The sequence below is a fragment of the Vicugna pacos genome, chromosome 21, assembly GCF_048564905.1.
Source record: "Vicugna pacos chromosome 21, VicPac4, whole genome shotgun sequence".
Classification (NCBI taxonomy): domain Eukaryota; kingdom Metazoa; phylum Chordata; class Mammalia; order Artiodactyla; family Camelidae; genus Vicugna; species Vicugna pacos.
The window spans coordinates 28,560,818-28,578,640 of NC_133007.1; the positions used below are offsets into that span (position 1 = coordinate 28,560,818).

Below are 17,823 nucleotides of genomic sequence, written 5' to 3' on the forward strand. Positions count from 1 at the left end.
TTGCTTCTATACATGCAGGCCTTCTTACACGTATGTGATTGAGTTTATTGTAGGAAGGTAAGAGAAAATGGGGTTGGAGAAAGAAAAGAGGTGGAGACAACTGGATAAGGGTTTTCACACTGGGCCTCCTATCTCCAGGCCTCAGCAGCCCTGCCATGGATCCGCCCGATTCTTTCGCATCAAGAAGTTGATCTTGCGAGCCATTTCCATGTTGTAGATTCGCCGGCAGGTTTCATAGCTTTCCCTCTGTCGCCGACGGCAAGGCTTCTCGTAGTACCGCCGTCGTTTTATGTCCTCAATGAGCCCATCCATGGTGAGGATCCTGTATAAAGACAATGAAGTTAGAGCCTTGGGCTCATTATAATTTTCCAGTTTCACAGTGGTCAGAAGTCAACTCATCAAACAATTGGTGTCTATAAAAATTATGGTGTGAAATACAGCATTAACTGCCTACATATACAGGCCAGGTCTCAAATAGTAGTATGTGAGGGGGAAAAAAGGCAATTAATTTTACAGTCTTTGTTCTTGGGGAATTTATAGTCATGGTCTTGTTCTCAATCGTTTTTCTCCCACAACACACCTGAGGATATTTGAACTGTGAAGGGTAAACAGGCTGCCCTATTTCCATACTCCTTCCTTACACCAATTATTGTCCTAAAACATAAATTGGATTGTGTCACTCTGATGTTAAACAATCTTTCACAATATACAAAATAGTCTAAGCCAGTGGTTCTCAAACTTGTCAGCATATTAGAATCACCCAGGGACCTTTTAAAAATTCCAAATCCTAGACCACACTCCAGGCCAATTAAATCACAAGTGAGGAGGGACATGGGCAGTGTTTGTTAAGTTCCTCAGGTAATTTCAATGTGCAGATAAATTTGGGAACCAAGTCTAAGCTCAATGCCCTAAACAACTGAGCTCCCCACTCTCTCTAGCTTTATCTTTAATAACTTGCCCTACAAAGCCTTTGTCCAGTCACACTGAACTAGGGGCAGTTCTCTGAAAACACTACGTATCTATTTTTTTTACCTTTGCTCATGATGTTCTCTTAGAATATGATTCATTTCTTTCTCAGTTTCATAAAATCATTTATTTTTCAAAGACCCAAATCAATAGTTACCACATTTGTAAACTGGTCCAGGAGAAATTAACTCCTTCCCTCTGTTCACAAAACACAGTGGTTCTCAAACTTTAGTGTGCAACAGTCACCTAGAAAACTTGTTAAAACACAGATCACTCTGCCACCTTCAGTTTCTGATTTCATATTTCCAGGGTGGCGCCCAAGAATTTGCAATTATAACAAGTTCCCAGGTGATGTTGCTGCTGATGGTCCAGGGAGAACCAATGCCACAGCATGCTATTAATAACGTTCAAAGCACTGATCAGATAGTATTATATTAAGCATGTTTGATTTTTTAATCTTTTAAATCTCCCTTACAGGGTTGTGTGCTTTCTAAGGTTAGAGATAAGTTTTTTTTCATTTTGGCATTTAATATAAGACTTGGCAGAAAGCAAATTATCAGTCCATGTATGACAAAAACGAATCCTCTATGTGACTGACACACATTCACAGTTCACGGGATTAGCTGACTTTGTAATAGACACAGTTCTTGGAAATATTAGCTCAGAAAGCCTCAATAACATTACCTTCACTAAAATGGCACATTAGTGTTTAGATAGCATTTTACACATCCATAATGTCAATCATAATTCTACGAAAATGACTAAGCAGGTAATATCATCTTTTTACAGATTAGAAAGCTGAAGTTCAGAGAGACTGACTTGCCCAAGTTCACAAAATGGAGCTAGGAGTAAAATTCAGGTCTTTAGTGCGGTGCTCTATAATACCACTCTGCTTCTCAAACAAAAGCCACAGAGATTCGAAAGACAGATGACTGCAGTGCCCATGGGCAAAGGAATGATGAGAGAAGAAAGAGCTGAGCCAGTCTTCTTAATTAGAGTAAAAAGATGCAGGCCAAGAAGACATGGCATACTGAGGGAAACGAACTGATCCAGTATCTAAGCATTTATTTCTGTCTAGACTTTGTTTATTGCTGTTTAATGAAGGCTACTTTTTGAACTAGAAACAAGTATATTAGAAGGGAAAAAAAGGGAAAAAAAAGTGCCTGAAAGGAAAAGATTGGATATATAATTTAAAAGGGCTAGGAGACTGGATTTGAAGAGAGACTATGAAAAGAACAGAGCCCCTGGATATGACTTCACCCAGGAAGAGGATCCTACTGGAAAGACAAAGACAGTTTAAAAGTAGGATGAAAGAAAACTGCAGAAGGAGGAGAGCATTTAGACACATACTAAGGTACCTTACTGGAGTTTCAAAAGGTTCTGAAACAGAAGTGATCATCTTACCAAGTAAAATGTCTATGTGGTCAGGCAGAAAAGCAAGACAAGAAAAAAGAAGTAACAGAAGAATGTAAGAACAGAGGAGGGGAAAAAATGAAAAGATCAGTGGCCCCCAACATAATGATGAGGGTTGCTAAATGGTGTTCCCTCTATGGTTCTACTTCCAAAATGCAAACCAAGTAAATTCTAAGATGCCAGGTGGGGATTCCCTTCCTTACCCTGCACCATCTACTTATCCTAAAAAGGCATAGATCATCTTCAAATGCTCTAGAATCCCTGCAGTAGAGGCAGCTACTCATTTCTAATAAAAAGGATGCTGGAAGAGCTTTGTAGAACTCATGAAGCAAACAGAGAGGGTATTGACTAACAATAATTCTGCTTCCAAAAGTGGTTCAACTAGCAAACCAAGACGTTTAGAGTAAACAGATCAGCCTGTAGTTTGGGCGCCTGGCAACCCAACACTGAAATCAGCCGCCAGTTTTAGTGAAATTCAACAGATTATGTAAAAGGAGCTGAGCTGCCTGGGCTGGGGGAGTTCGGGGGTGGCAGACTCACATGTCAGTGTAGCCAGCCTACGTCAGGACCAACGTGTCCGCAGAAGGACTCAATGGGCCTAGAAGCTCGCCTACCAAGAATAAAAGGGGGTCAACTGGGCACGCTTCCAGTATGCTTGCTTTTCCTTGCCTGGGGCCCAGCCAATCACGCAGGGCTTCCTAGCAACCTCTACTCTCCATCTCCTCATCCCAGGGCACCAGTGACGGCCCTTGGTTATATAACAATCATTTAGCGGCGGTCTCACTGGGCAGACACATAGGATGTTTCCTTCGTAACACTACCTCTGTGCTCCAAACATGCTAAAGCTTTAACCACCTTCCTCTCTTCTCATTTGCTCATACCCATTGCAGTAATTAAACCACAGAACATGCACCTTATTTTTAAACTTCCAACTATCAGAAAGCTGAGAGAGAGGAGGAGAAGCCTGGGATGTAAGAGAGAGATACAGAAAGGATAGCCTGCGGACATTAGGGAAAAGCAGAGGAAACGAATAAAAGTATCAGAAAATACTGTGGATGAACTTGGAGGACATTAAGCTAAGTGAAATAAGTCAGAAAGAGAAAGACAAATACTATATGGTATCACTTATATGTGGAATCTAAAAAATATAACCAGTGAAAATAAAGAAGCAGCAGATATAGAGAACAAACTAGTGGTTACCAGTGGGGAGAGAAAGGTGGGGAGGGGGTATTACAGGGGCAGACGATTAGGTACAAACTATTAGGCATAAAATAAGCTATAAGGATATATTGTACAACATGGGGAATATAGCCAATATTTCATAACTATAACTGGAGTATAACCTTCAAAAATTGTGAATCACTATATTGTACACCTGTAACACATAATATTCTACAGCAACTATATTTCAATACAGGAAAAAAAAAAAGACTCGGGAAAAAGAAAGAAAAAAAGAAAATACAGTGTTTGACAGATAGGAAAACTGGGACACTCCAGAACCAGCATGTGGACATTTGCATACTCAAAAGTCCTTGCCTAGAAAATTATTCTAGAGCAAAATATTTGTTCACTTTTTTCCCTGAGGTGAAAATACAATTTAAGAATATACAGCTAACACTCCAAGATAAAAAGGAACAGAAATGCAGCTTCCAGAGGAATAAATCTAAATTGACAAAATACGTATCCTCCCCAAAGATTATAAAAATCACTGCCATAATACTTGCCCCAAGCTGGCTTTTTCCAACCATACACTTCTTGCATTGCTTTCCCAGACAATCCCAGCCACAAGCTTTGAATTTTCTAAATGCATAAGGAAGCCTAAAAGAGATCATCACACACCTCAGGCTCTGAATCTATGGGACTTGAATCTCTTCATTTATTTTTTTGCCTAACCACTCCTCTTCTTTCTGATCAAATTCTTTTCTTTTTAAGCAATGTAAATAGTTTTCCCCAAAACCTATTCCTACATTGGTGTTTCAATTCCTGAAGTGAAGAAAAAGTAACACCACATTTCTTACCTAGGATACTTGACAAAATGCCAAAGAGTACTATCCAAAGACAAAAATCTCTGGATAAATTTGATGTATCTGCCTAGAGGACCAACTTTTATTAGAGGAGAAGAGGGAGCTCTAGCCCTAAAACAGATGTAATGGCAACAGATTAAAAAAAAATCATCTAAAATTTTAATTAAAAAAAGAGAGACCTAAACAATAATTTAAAAAAAAAAGTAAGTAAGAAAATAAAGAGACCTCAAAGAAATTCCATATTTGCTTGTAGTGGTCCTTCACTCTCCTCTGCTGTTAAGGATACTTTGGTAGAAAAGCTTGACAAACACTAAAGTAAGGGAGTGACAGAAGATAAAGGAACATTTACATTCATTAAGTAGACATTATGGAGAGCTTTCTCTGCACCAGGCACGTTGGTAAATGCAAGGGATACATAAGTGAAAAAGCACAAATCTCTGCCCTTAAGAAGCCTATTAAAATCTCATGGGACATTTTTAAAAATGCTTCTGGCCACTGCCTAGAGACTCCGGGCCCTGGAATCTTGAGTTTTGTAGGGTTTTTTTGTTTTTTGTTTTTTTTAAGATTCCCCAGGTGACTGGTAGTCAGGATCAAAAACCACATAGTGTCACACCAGTCTCTTGCTGTTTCTGACTAAAATTAGCATTTCTACCCAGGAAAAAAGTACGTATAAAGTGCTATCCAACTATAAAAAAGAGAATCTTAAAAGAAGTATGAGGCTGTTGTTTTAACAAAAAGGAGGAAGGGTGGGAGGGAGGTAGGAAGGGAAGAAGAAAGGAAATTAATTTAAAGATATTTGAAAACAGATTCTTAACAAGAGATAGTACTATGCAAGGCCAGATGGCAGAAGGTATCCAAACATGCCTCACTTTTTGCCATTTATTTCTTCTTCCCGGAATCACCTACACCCACTCCGTACCTGGGATCATCAGGAAGGATTTTTAGATAAACTTAAAAAAAACAGAAAAACAAAAGAAAAACCAGGAAACGCAAAACTCTAATGTTAATGAAAAAAAAGAGGTATTTCCTGAATAGGAATTTTGTAAGAGACAGAGATACAGATTTGTTTCTAGTTAGTTAGACTAATCCCAGACAAAGAAATTGGAAGAGTCCTCTCTCAGAAGGTGGAGCTGGCCTTCTGCTTTCTGCAGACCAGGTATCAGTGGAGAGATGATCAACTCCTTCAGGCAGGAAACTAGAAATATTCTGTTCTCAGGTTTCTAAATTTTTGAAAGTGGAAATGGGGAAGAGGGAGCAGTGCATACAGAGGGAATAAATGCTGTTATTTCTGAATGAGATTAGCATTAGGCTATGGAGAAGGAGCCTTGGTTGGAAAGTATCACTGTCTAGAAGAAAAGTCATTCCAATAGCAGCAGCAAACTAGATCGTCATGACAAAACAAAGCTTAATTATTCTCTCATTTTTTCACCTCCAGGCCCCCTTGAGCATAACTTGATAATCAAGATAAGAGACAAAACAGTTAAAGCAAACTGAATCTTTCAAAAAAAATCCACGAGGAAACAAAACCACAAGGGTAAAAACTTCCTTCCAGTGACTTCCAAATTATGGCAATAGCTAACACATGATGCCTACTATGTGCTAAGCACTGTTCTAATTCATTTATATTACTATCTTAATTCTCACATCAACCCTATGAGGTGGGCACTATTGACAGCTCCACTGTACAGAAGAAGAAACTGAGGCAGAGACATTAAGTAGCTATTCATAGCTCATGAGGCTAATAAGTGGCATAGCAGGAATCCGAACCAGTCAGTCTGCTTCAGAGTCTGTGCTCTAAACTACTAAATTATGCTGCCTCATTTATGTGGGAAAACTATTTTCAGGCCTGGCTTTGGTAAAAAGAATTAAAGCTGTAGCTATTGTCTTGAAACAATTATAAGAAATGGTTCAATAAATAATGCTGCACTACAAATTGTTTTGGGTTCTGTCAAAGAGCTGATTCCCAAAAACAAAATTCTTGTTTTTGTGTTATTTGCACTTTTGGAATAGGAGAGGTGAAGGGAGCTAAAGCTGAGCCTTTGGAAATTTGTTCTACCATCAAGTAACAGCTGCCCTTTGACATCCCTCAACAATATAAACATCTCAATCACCCTGGTTAGAAGACCCACTTAAATCCACCAAAATAAATCATACAGAAAGATTTACAGGGAGAAGTCAGAAAATGGTGACGTAATCTGCAAGACTCCCTTTCCCAAAATTCAGCATTTCATCTCACTAGCTAATTCACTATAGAGTCTGCAAAGATAGTCATTTGGTGCTCCCAGTATAGGGGCAGAGGAAGATCATTAGATCATCTCAACCATTCCAAAGACATGCCACTTAAAGGTCTGAAATAGGAGAGATGGGAATGAGCAGTGATAGAATAAAAATGAAATAGGATTATCTTACTACCCTGTACTTAACTGATTATCTTTACTTTCGATGTAAGTGAAAATGCAAAGGGAACAGCTTCTGCCCAGGGGTACAACTGACATGCACTGATACTGAGTGAGGTAATGAGGCACCTTAGATCAGATCCTTTGAAAAGACATACAAACCATCCTGAGCCTGCTTTTCAATTACACAGCTTCTGAGAGCATCTTTGTCCTCATTTACTACAGTCTTCTGCCATCCAGCCCTCCACATCTAGAACTCTTTGTTAAGAACAATGTTCTCTTACATTTACCTTCTCAGTCCCCAAGAACCCTACCTATCTTTAAACCCAATCACATAAGGATTCCTTAACCGGATAATGACTGCCATAGGTCTCTCCATTTCCAGAGAAACTAGTAAATAATCTAGTAACACAGAGCAAAGAATACTGCACTAGAAAAATGTGTGTTTTATGCTTCTTCCACCATTTGGTAATTGTGTGACCCAAGCAATACAATTTTCTTTTCCGAGGCTTCTCTTATTTCTGAAGTAAAGTTACCACCTTAGTGGCCTTAAGGCAGAGGGCCAGCTCACATATTAAGATCTCTTTCACAAAATTATTTGATAATTCAACTCAAGAAGCATTTGTTTCTCCAAACTCTGCTTCACTGGGGAGAGAAAATGATAAATGAAGCATGCCAGAAAGTCAAAACCCTTATAACTAGTGATAGGGGAAGATAAAGGAACTATCTGCTTGAGAAACCATAATAGGTAGGCGTTCTTTATTACGGTCATTCTAAATCTTAGCTTAGGATTCAAAACCTTTCAATACAGCTCCTCCACTCCAGTCAGTTCATTTCCATCTATGTGTTTTTGCTTACGCTGTAAACTTTCTCTGAACCTGTAACACTCTCCCATCTTGCTTCTGTAAGACCCCAAATACGAGCTCAGCTTTTCCATTAGCCTTGTCCTACATCAATCCCTCACTCAGCTTTCTGTATACCATGTACTATTTTCCCGCTTCCTAGCAACTTTATAACTTGTTCCCTTTGGGCTCTTTTAAAAGTCTTGGGTAGAATTCAGGTTCATCATCAAAGGAATGAACACTAATGAATAAGCTTCATACAGTCGGGGTCTGGGAAGAACTTCAGTTTTAAGGTACTAAACTGAGGGGCTGAGAAGTTTCAAGACTGTGAACACCTGGGCTGGCACTGGTTTGAGACAACCTATGACGGGGAAGGCAGAAAATAACCACTGCACTTCCCAAGAGAGCTGGTCTAGGCATGATTCTGGTCTCTTACCAGTTACCTGTTTAGGGTCCTGTATGCACCTTCCACGTTCCCTTCCTGTACCATCACAGTCCTGGCAATGAACTTCAGATGTTTTGCCATGACCTTGGATTTAAGTCTTCAGTCTGCAGCACGGAGGAAAAGGGAATAAAGCACAGAACCCAGGTAAGAAAGATAATCACAAGAGAACACACACTGTACCGCGTGGCTTATTCAGGGTCTGGAAATGCAACAGGCTCTGGAACATGCGATACAGGGGCACTTGCAAGTCCTCATATCCTAGAAAGTACACGCGAATCGTGTTCAAGACTCCCTCGTTTTCTTTACCAATATAAACCCTACTATAGGGAAGAAAAGAGATGGTAGCAGGGCGTCCCCAGTTTTGAGTCACTTGGCCGAGCACGGGAGGACCGGGACGCTCCACAGGCCCCTCGCCCCGCCCCATTATCGCTAACGGTTCCAGGAGGGTTTGAGGTGGGAGTTGGGAACGGAGCCTTTCTCGGGGCTTAGGAATGTGGGCAACCGCCTGCAACCGCGCCATCCCGCCACACTCACCTTCCTTTCGCCAACTTGGCGCAGGGACCTCTCACCCCCCACCCCTCAGGGTCTAGCCGACCCAGAGCCCGCCCCGACCGGAAGCGGAAGTTGTGTAATCTCCAGCGCAGTGCAGACACTGAGGCTGAAAGGGGAGGGACGTTACGCGGAAACCATGGCAACCTTCCCGGCCCCGGTTGACGGTTTCTTTTCTCCGCCCCCCACGGCCAAGTTTCGAGCCTGGACTCCACACCTTACAAAGTGGAATGCTTGTTGTCTTAAATTCCCCCCAAACAAGTTTTTCGCCTTCTCGTGGAGTCACTGTCCTTCGGCCTCGGCCCCTGAGGTCAGCTCGAAGGGATTAACATGCCCCTTAATCCTATGAAATGCGAAATAGATATTTAATCCATTTCTTCTTCTGGAAGGAAAATGAGGGAAATAGGCGAAGTTCCTGAGCATGCTTCCTGTTTTCCCTTCCAAAGGACACAGATTCTTTGAGATCTGACTTATGTATGAAAAACAACTTCACACCCCTCATCTGCTTAAAAACTAAGGAAAATAAACGAAATAAATATACCATGAGTTTTCTATAATACGACCTGCCCAGCCATTTCACGAAGTAAAGTGAAATCACTAAAGAAAGAATTGGAAAAACATCTGCAGGATTTAGAATCAAAGATTCTTTTATGTCAACTTCTATCCCATTTGTCTCCTAGTGAGACTTAGTAGAAATAGCTCCTTTTTAAATTTCTTCCTCACTGTGGAAACAGCTTTCCTTTTATTTGTGTGTTACTTCTACATATGTATCCATTTATGCTTATTCACATAAGTTCACATCCTCTGGGAGAGGCTACTGGAAAACAGTAAGAAAAGGCTCAAAAGGTCCCAACCAGGTACTTAACACAAGGTTCTTAGAGTACACACAGGCGCGCGCGCGCGCGCGCACACACACACAGATGCAGCCTCATCCAGTATGCTAATGGAACTCATGCAAAAACTGACGCCTGCTTTAGAGTAAGCCAGGTTCAAAGTATCAAAATAGAGCTAGGCTGGGACATAATTATGTTTATTGATAGACTTTTATTGAATGTCTACTTTGTGTCAGAAACTGTTGATACCACTCTAGTATCTCTTGGACTTCCAAAAGACAATAAGTAGCCGTAAAAGATAAATAGTAAAACAAGATAGCATATGCAAAATAAATTACATAGGCAACAGCATAAATTGGTGGAAAAGCACTGGGTTGAGGATCAGGAGATCTGGATTCTATCCAAATTCTGATATTCATCAGGTGTATGACCTTAAACCAGTAGTCTGCAAAGTACTGCCTCCAGGTCAAATCCAGCCCCACTCTTGTGCTGTTTGTTTATGTATTAGGTACGGCTGCTTTGGGCTACACTGGGTAGTTGCAGCAGAGATGTATAGCCCACAAAGCATGTCTGGCTTTTGCTGACCCTTGACTTAAACTATCAGTCTATTTTCTTATCTGTAAAATGGAACTAATAGTGGCTTTTAATCACACAAAGTTTGTCATGGGAATCAAATGGGATAAAATATAAAAATACTTTGGTGCTCGCTTTGGCAGAACATACACTAAAATTGAAATGATAGAAGATTAGCATGGCCCCTGTGCAAGGATGACATGCAGATCCGTGAAGCACTCCATATTTTAAAAAAATACTTTGAAAGGAAGGAAGGAGAAAAGTAACATTTCTAGAGCCTGCTATATACCAAACCTTGTACTAGGCATTTTATGTAACTGATTTCATTTGATGGGGTAAAGGGCCAAAGACTAAGCACATATATCATGTTTAGTGGGAGAATAATTGGGGGAAGGACTTAAGTTAGTCATTGAAAAGAGGGCAGGGTTTAGTTAACAGAAGCAGGAAAGGCTGGGCAAGGTAAACGGCATGAACAAGAGTTTAGAGGCAAAAAGGCTTACAGTGTTCAGGGGCAAATAAATAAACTGGAACAGGAAAATTATGCAGGGGAGTAGAGGAAGAAACAGATTTTGACTAAAGGTTTTGGACTTTCTTCTCAAAGTACTGGAGAGCCAATGAATAGGAAATGACATGCAAAGCAATGTTCCAGGAAAATTAATCTAGTTACCAGTGAGAAAGTATGAGAAGGAAGAGAGGTTATTGCCATAATCAAGGTTTAGACCAGGGAGGTGGCAATGGAATGGACAGAAAGAAATGGATTTTAAGAAACATTCCAAACACAGAATAAAAAGTATTTGGTGACTATAAATAGCACCACATTTTAAGCCTCATTATCTACAAAAATGATGGTACCATCGATAGCATCAATAGAAGAAAAAGAGACTGTAAAAAAGCAGAACAGGACATCTCTAAAGGAAGGATAATATTTTGATTGGTGAACACCAGAAAAGGCACCTGGCTGGAAACCAAGAGTTCCGTACAATACATTGTATTGTCTTACACAAGCTCCCTAAGTTTCCTCATCTATAAAATGAAGGGGTTGAATTAAATACAAATGGTACCCTCTTGGCTCTAAAATGCTGCAATTTTAGATAAGTTTTAAGTGTTAATAACATGTAAATGGAACTATCCAGCAGAAATGGAGACATTCAGTATGCCATCTCAGGGGAAAGGCTGGGACTGGAGATAAAGCTTCAGCTATCTTCTAAGTTGAGGCAATAATTAGAGCCATGAAAGACACGAAACCTTGAAGTGAAAGAATGTAGTCAGAGAAAAAAGCCAAGGACTGAGCCTAGGGCAACACCTACACTCTGGAGTGGGCAGAAGTGAGGCTATTAAGAGACCTAGAAGTTGTTGCCAGATTGGTAAGAGAAGAATTGGGATAGTGTGCTGTCATGGGATCCGAGGGAGGAGGGTTTCAGTAGGCTTTACCAAGAGCATCAAATGATAAGAGAGTATGAAGTACATAGCCTTTGTAAAGGCCCCTGGACCTAGCTACTGATTGGATGGAGGAAGCTACATTATAATACTCTGATTCTATAAGATCACTGGTAACTTAAGAAAGTGTAGTAGAGCTAGGCTGCAAGAGTTTAAGGACTGAGTGGTAAAAAGGAGAAAGAGTACAATTAGACTACTGTGTCAAGAATTATGGAGAAAAGATGAGAAAGGGCAAACAGGTTCAAGAGATTTCTCAAGAAGGAGAGACCTGATCACACTTGTAGGAGAAAGAAAGAATAAACAATTCAATAACAAATTGATGTTACAAGATAAAGAGAGGATAAGTGATTCAGCAAAAGTTCCAGAGGTGAAAGGTAATCAAAACACAAATGGAGAAGTTTGCCTTAGAAAGGAGGTCATGCTGTCTGACATAAAAGGAGACAATAATTCACTGAGAACAAAGGACTTGAAAAATAGGTGAAAGATGTAAAACTAGCTAAGAGAAACATGTTAAGTAGCCAATAAGCAGTTAGTAAAATGACTGAATAGTCTGATACATTGCCAAGGCTTAGGATAGGAGAGGACATGGTTTTGGTGGAAACTGAGACAAGTCAGAAAGAGTAGTAATACATGGAAAAGGGTAGATATAGGTAAATTCACAGTCTTCATTTTTGCCTCCTGATGACACTGGGTAGCACCCACTTAGCAGCTGCAGCTTTTTGAATAAGGATGAGGCCCAGTATCTGAGGGGACTTCCCATTCTGACGGATTTAAGGCACTCCTTCCTCTTCAAAACTGGCAACCACAAAGGCTGTTCTGGCTTTTGTACCTCTCCTCTGGCAGCAGTAGATTACATATGCACTCATCCACAAGCGCCAACAGCTCGCAACAAAGCAAAGAGCTACCCCAGAGCAGTAGAACCTGCTAGTCTGGGCCAGCTGGAAGATTACAAGAGTGAGAGACACAAAGGGAAAGGTACTAGTCTCTGAGCCTGAATGAAAGAACAAACCCAGCTCTGCCTCAAGGATCTTCCCTAGAAAAGATAGCAACAGAGAGTCCAATTTCTTCTACCATAGGACGTATATTGTCCCATCCAGACTTCTAATCTGGCGAGCGCATGTTCACAAACATTCCCATCCTCTTTTTTCTGTTCAGCTCAGAAGATAAATATTGTTATTGGAGGCAGAAGGTTTAAATTTCCCCCACTCAGCAAACTGTTTAGTACAAAATTTCTTTAATCAGAAAGGATTTCTCTTCCCTCAACACAGATACACACATTAAAAGTAAAAAAAAAAAAATGCAGGAAGACATCTATTTACACAAATTAGAAACTACGATGCTAAGTCCTGGATTAGGGGTTGAGAGGGTAGACATCAGGAGCAGCTGGCGACTGCCTTCCCATCTGCTCCAGGTGTCCCATGGTCATCGCTCCAGTTATGGTGGGTAGGCCAGGAGGGGGTAGGGTACAGTTCCAGTCTGATGGCAGAGTCACTGGCAAATTGTGGCAACAAGGCCCCTCTCCAGATAGTTTCTTAGGTTCACCAGGGATGACAGGAGATGCTGCAGCAGATGGAACTGGAGTGACTGGAGCTGACTGGGTGAAGGGCTGTACTCCATGCTGGAGGAAAAGGATGACACCAATGCTGGTTCCAGTGCCTACAGGACCATGGCTAAAGGAGATGGTACCTGGAGAACTGAGAGGGGGATTGCAAATTGGAGTGGTGTGGATCCAAGTGAGATTCATAGTTGGCCATTCAGTGAGGTGCCAAGGCTGCTTTGGTTTCGATACTAGCTTCCCTAGCTGTGTCTGGTCCATCTTTTCCATGAAAGGTGTAGAAGAAGACGCAATTGGGTAACCGTGGTGGTTTGGAGAATGCTAGGGATGGGGAGAAAAGAGAAAAAAATCATGTGAGAAAGTTTTCAGATCAACTCCACTTGGTTGCTTAAAACTGCTTTCCTTGGGAACTCTGCAATGCTGGCATACTTTCTTTTATGCAACAGATAAGTTCCTGCCAAGCCATGATTAAGTAAAAGTTTTGGTAACCAAAATGTACTTTCATTTTTTAAACAAATTCTTGAGGGCTTACTATGTACCACACACTATATAGGCACTGGATATCCAAATACATACAAAGTAAAACAAACAGTCCCATACATTCTTATTTATAAACTAATTCATTTTAGAACTTCTTTCAAGAAAGTCTACTTAAAAATTTTTCTTTCAGGGGAGGAGATAATTGGGTTTATTTATCTATTTATTTTAATGGAGGTACTGGGGATTGAACCCAGGATCTCGTGCACGCGCTCTACCACTGAGCTATACCCTCCCCCGGTAAAAAGTCTATTTTTAGTTGGAATAATCACTTCCCAATTTCTGTATTTTCAATTCTAATTTCATATGCTGAATTCCTTAAGAAGTATAAATTAATATGCAGGCAAGATCCTCCTGCTTATTTTTAAATCAATTATTCCCAGAGCAGTAATAACTGTGACTGATTGAAAACAAGAAGGACTGTCCATTGTCTACAGAAGACTTTCTCCTCTCTATCATTTAAGTGCCCCCTAAATACTCTATTATTTGAAGGCACAGAAAATAGATCATTCCACACCAGGTCTAAGAATCTTTCCAGCACTCTCCCTATGGGTGCCCCATGGGTGATACATCTCTTAGACTTCCCAGCGATATACATCTTATGACCAGTCCTCAAAACCCAAGCTTCCACAGGGACCCAAGAATACTTGTGCAGGTGTAAAAAGAGGGAGAGGAAAATGGTTTTAGGGGAAGCAGGGGAGAAAAGATTTGCAGGGAGAAACTGAGGACTCTTCCTGCATGATTCAACTGGCCAGGTGAAAAGCCCCCTGAATCCAAGCAGAAAGTGGATAAGCTGCAACAGGAGGGATAGGGTTAGACTTCGTGGCATTCTGCATGATGATCCAAACAAAATAGAACCAAAGAACATCTAGAAACCAAGACAATGAAGGAAGTTCAGACATTCCCTTTCCTGAAATGAAACTTGTTGAAAAGATGAAAGACCCCAAAGAAAATGGAAGAGGGAGCCCATTTCTGCAGGTACACTTCATTTCTTTGGCTATTTCCCACCTCTTCCTCAGGTTTATAAGTTCTTACCTGGGTCAGCTGGTGCCTACTACTATCCAGCGATGACTTGTGGGCAGCTATATGAGGAAACCAAGTCTTTAACATCCCTTCTACCTGTAGCAGGGTTCCTAGATAACGCTCTCTATGAAAAACACATTTAAAAAAAGCCATTAGATGTGAAAACAGCAACAGGACAAGATTGGAGACATCTCCTTTTTAAAAAAATTTTTTTTATTCAGTAATAGTCATTTTACAACGTTGTGTCAAAGATATCTCCTTTTTTTTATGAAGCACTGAGGAAAGAACCAAGGGGACTTACCCCATCTGTGGCTTCTGCAAAACACCTACAATACGCTGAATCCTGTCCATTGCCACGCTCTGCTGGAAACTGCTCAATCCTGGGGTCAGTGTGAGAGAAAGAGAGAACAAGAATTGAGCTGTAAGAATTTAGTTAGGTAAAGTAAGGTCAGAAGGGGGTTAAAATTCATGCACCTAAAGAATTTAAGTCACAGAAGAAAAAAGGAATCATCCATATCCCAAAGACTTAAGAAAAATGCACATTTAAAACATATTTTAAAAGAGAGAGAGAAAGAGGGAGCTAAACCTAGCTCAAATGAATGGAACTAACCAGATAATTACCTCTCTCAAATCGACCCATCTTCAGCCCATTCAGTAAGTCTGTGAGAGGGCGTATGAATCCTTGGAGCTCTTTACACTGCCGAGAAACAGGACAAAAGGCATGAGCAGACCAAGAATTGTTCACACCAGTACTGATTCTTCCATCTCCAAATCTGGGAGCCAATACTATCCTCATAGGGTCCTTACGAACCACCTGGGTACTAAATCACTCTGGTCGTGTCTCCTTTCTCCAGTTTTCTCTTACCTTCTGAGCAAAGAGCAGGTCTCCTTCTGTGGTACACCCCTGGATGTTTAGACAGATTTCCAGTTCACCGTCTCTTGATCTTTTGACCCCAGATCCTGACATAGAAGAAACCAAGCCCCGCTGTTCCGAGCGAGATGCTGTACGTCCGTTACTGGAAACCTTGGGTCGTTGCCTGCAGCGGATAGGACCGGGGCTGGGCCAAGAACCTCCCCTCTGCCCAACAGTGTCTGGCTTGGGGCCATGGGCCCACTTGGCTTCCCCCTCACTATCGGAGGGAAAGCCAAAGTCATTGTTCACTGGGGAGGTGGAAAAAGAGGAAGAAAGAGAGTAGGAAGAATAGGAAGAAACGCTAGATGGAGAATCCATAGGGCAGCTCCCGTAGTACCCAAAGATGGGGACCTGCAACTGAAGAGCAAAGCGAGGGCGTTTGAAACCAGAATCTGAGGATTAGGAAACGGACTGGGGTGTACTGTACGCGATAATAATATCTCTTCTCTCCCTCCCCAATATTACCTGTCTCGGGGACAATAGAAAAAGTCATCTTCCCACCTCTTCCCCTCCGTTAAGAACCTGGACTGCCCCTCTGGCCTCCACAGAGCAGCTGTGAGCCTGACACAGACTGTTCTTTCTTCCCTCAGAGTAAATTACCTGATTTGACACCTTCCCCCAGTTCGTCTGCTCTGTTCCCATCCTGTCCCCGCAGCGAGCCTCTCTACCTGAGGTCAAGCTGCCGGCGAGCCGAAAAGCTGCGGCACCCGAACCCACCTAGGACCGCACCTCACACAGACCTCTGGCCACTTCCCAATGTTTCTGATCAGGATCCCTGCGCCGGACCACCTCCAGTCGCGCCTGTCACGTGATGCGATCCCTCGCAATACTCAGATCTGCGTTAGGTCCCTAAGCCCACTCCCTTCGGATCTGATCCCCCTGCACGAATCGCTCCCTGTTCTGAGTCTCCTCACCTGTGTGGGTCGGCTTAGCCCAGGCTGTCTCCAGATCCTTCTCAGACTCTCGGGTCTCCGCTACCCACCTCCGCCTCTCTCCCACTGGGTCCCGCCCCTTCCCCCTCCCAGACACGTGCAGCTCCGCACGTGCCTTCCCCCTGCGTACACAGACCTCGCATCCTCATTGGTTGTCTAGCCGGTGGCACGTGACTCGCGTCACTGAAGTTCACATTCCATTTGCTACAGCATACAGGGGCTCGGCCAATAGAGAGGCAGTCAGGTGACGATTGGTTGGAAGGTAAGCATTTCGTGCTCCGCCCCTACATGCGGCTAGCGAGGAGGACCCCGTGGTGAGAAAAGGAGGAGGATGGAAAAAGAGTGGAAAAGAAGGGAGGGGAGGGAAAGGGCGGAGCCTGTGGCCTTAAATAGGGTGGTGGCGCGCCTGGAGCGGTGCAACTGGCGTGTGCAGACTGGTTGTGCGATTTGAGGAGTGAACCTCGAGACTTGGGACTCCTGGCTCTTCCTTGGAGCCGACCCCTCTGCCCCCTCTTTTAGAGCCTCATCTCACGAGTGCAGCACGTGGAAACCATCAGCGAGTTGCGTCAGCAACGTGTGTGAGAGAATGGATGTGTGCCACTGTATATCCTCTCCCCGTCTCGGCAGCTCACCCCTCGTGATTCCCTGGTCTCTGTTTCACCCTCCCCTCCTCCTGCAAGCTGGGTGCCTCCTGCCCTGCTGGGTGAGGAGGGTGGGGACTGCTGCCGAGAACACCGCGTCCTCTCTCCGGCTCCCGCTGGGGCGGCTCTTCTAGTCCTTTCCTTACATAACCCTCCACGCACGTTACCAGCTCAGATGCCAGCCCGCCAGGGCTCCAGAGGTCAAAGCCCAACTCGGTTGTTCCTGACTTTTATCTGGGCTCCTCGGGCCCTGCGCCCTGAATTCTGTGTTTCTTAGAACAAGAAACGGAAAGGCGAAAGTCCGTGATCTCCTAGATTATGCCTTTGTTCAGTTTCAGTTTCTTCATTTGTCCTCTGGAGATTTGAAGGAGGGAGGGTGGTCCAGAGTTTACTATTCACTGCCCCTTGCAGTACTGAGAGCACAGTGAAGAGAAGGGGATAGGGCTCAGGGACTTGTGGGCTAACTGAAGCTATAATATCAAAGAGACCGCAAGGGGGCAGCCTAGTCCTGATTAGGGTGTCAAGGAATTGGGGGGGAGGGGAGTTTGTCCCTGTATGCCCTAATTACAGAGAAAGGTACAGAGTTAGGGGTGGGAGGTGGAAGGCGGGAGGTAAGCGGAGGAGGGTGTGAATTTTAAAAATCTATTTTAAGTACTTTTCGATATTTTACATATGTTTAACAATGTGCTTATTTTATAAAAAGGAAAAAGGGTTCTACTAAACTTCAACTCTCTTCCTGCAAAC

The 17,823-nt window shown here is 42.5% G+C and overlaps 2 protein-coding genes and 1 non-coding gene across 6 annotated transcripts; 1 reads left to right on the forward strand and 2 right to left on the reverse strand.

Annotated features, from left to right (window-relative positions):
* MRPS21 (mitochondrial ribosomal protein S21) lies at positions 1 to 8,838 on the reverse strand. Its single transcript, XM_006216935.4, has 3 exons — positions 8,621 to 8,838; positions 8,085 to 8,190; positions 1 to 322 (listed from the first exon to the last, which is right to left on the reverse strand). Exons 2-3 carry the CDS (start codon positions 8,165 to 8,167, stop codon positions 142 to 144), a joined length of 264 nt encoding a protein of 87 aa, XP_006216997.1. The 5' UTR covers positions 8,168 to 8,190; positions 8,621 to 8,838; the 3' UTR covers positions 1 to 141.
* Positions 8,839 to 10,168: 1,330 nt separating this feature from the next.
* Positions 10,169 to 10,271, forward strand: LOC116284974 (U6 spliceosomal RNA). Its single transcript, XR_004194659.1, has one exon. It is a non-coding gene; the product is annotated as a U6 spliceosomal RNA (small nuclear RNA).
* A 2,424-nt stretch (positions 10,272 to 12,695) lies between these two features.
* CIART (circadian associated repressor of transcription) lies at positions 12,696 to 16,914 on the reverse strand. Of its 4 annotated transcripts, none has more exons than XM_072946650.1 (6): positions 16,575 to 16,914; positions 15,459 to 15,630; positions 15,215 to 15,290; positions 14,895 to 14,973; positions 14,606 to 14,717; positions 12,696 to 13,354 (listed from the first exon to the last, which is right to left on the reverse strand). In XM_072946650.1, exons 2-6 carry the CDS (start codon positions 15,558 to 15,560, stop codon positions 12,830 to 12,832), a joined length of 894 nt encoding a protein of 297 aa, XP_072802751.1. In that variant the 5' UTR covers positions 15,561 to 15,630; positions 16,575 to 16,914; the 3' UTR covers positions 12,696 to 12,829. The 4 variants fall into 4 exon arrangements, with proteins under 4 accessions (XP_072802751.1, XP_015105572.1, XP_006217078.1 ...); XM_015250086.3 differs by lacking the exon at positions 16,575 to 16,914 and adding an exon at positions 16,421 to 16,533; XM_006217016.4 differs by lacking the exon at positions 16,575 to 16,914 and adding an exon at positions 16,421 to 16,509 and having other exon boundaries at positions 15,459 to 15,863.
* Between the last annotated feature and the right edge of the window lie 909 nt (positions 16,915 to 17,823).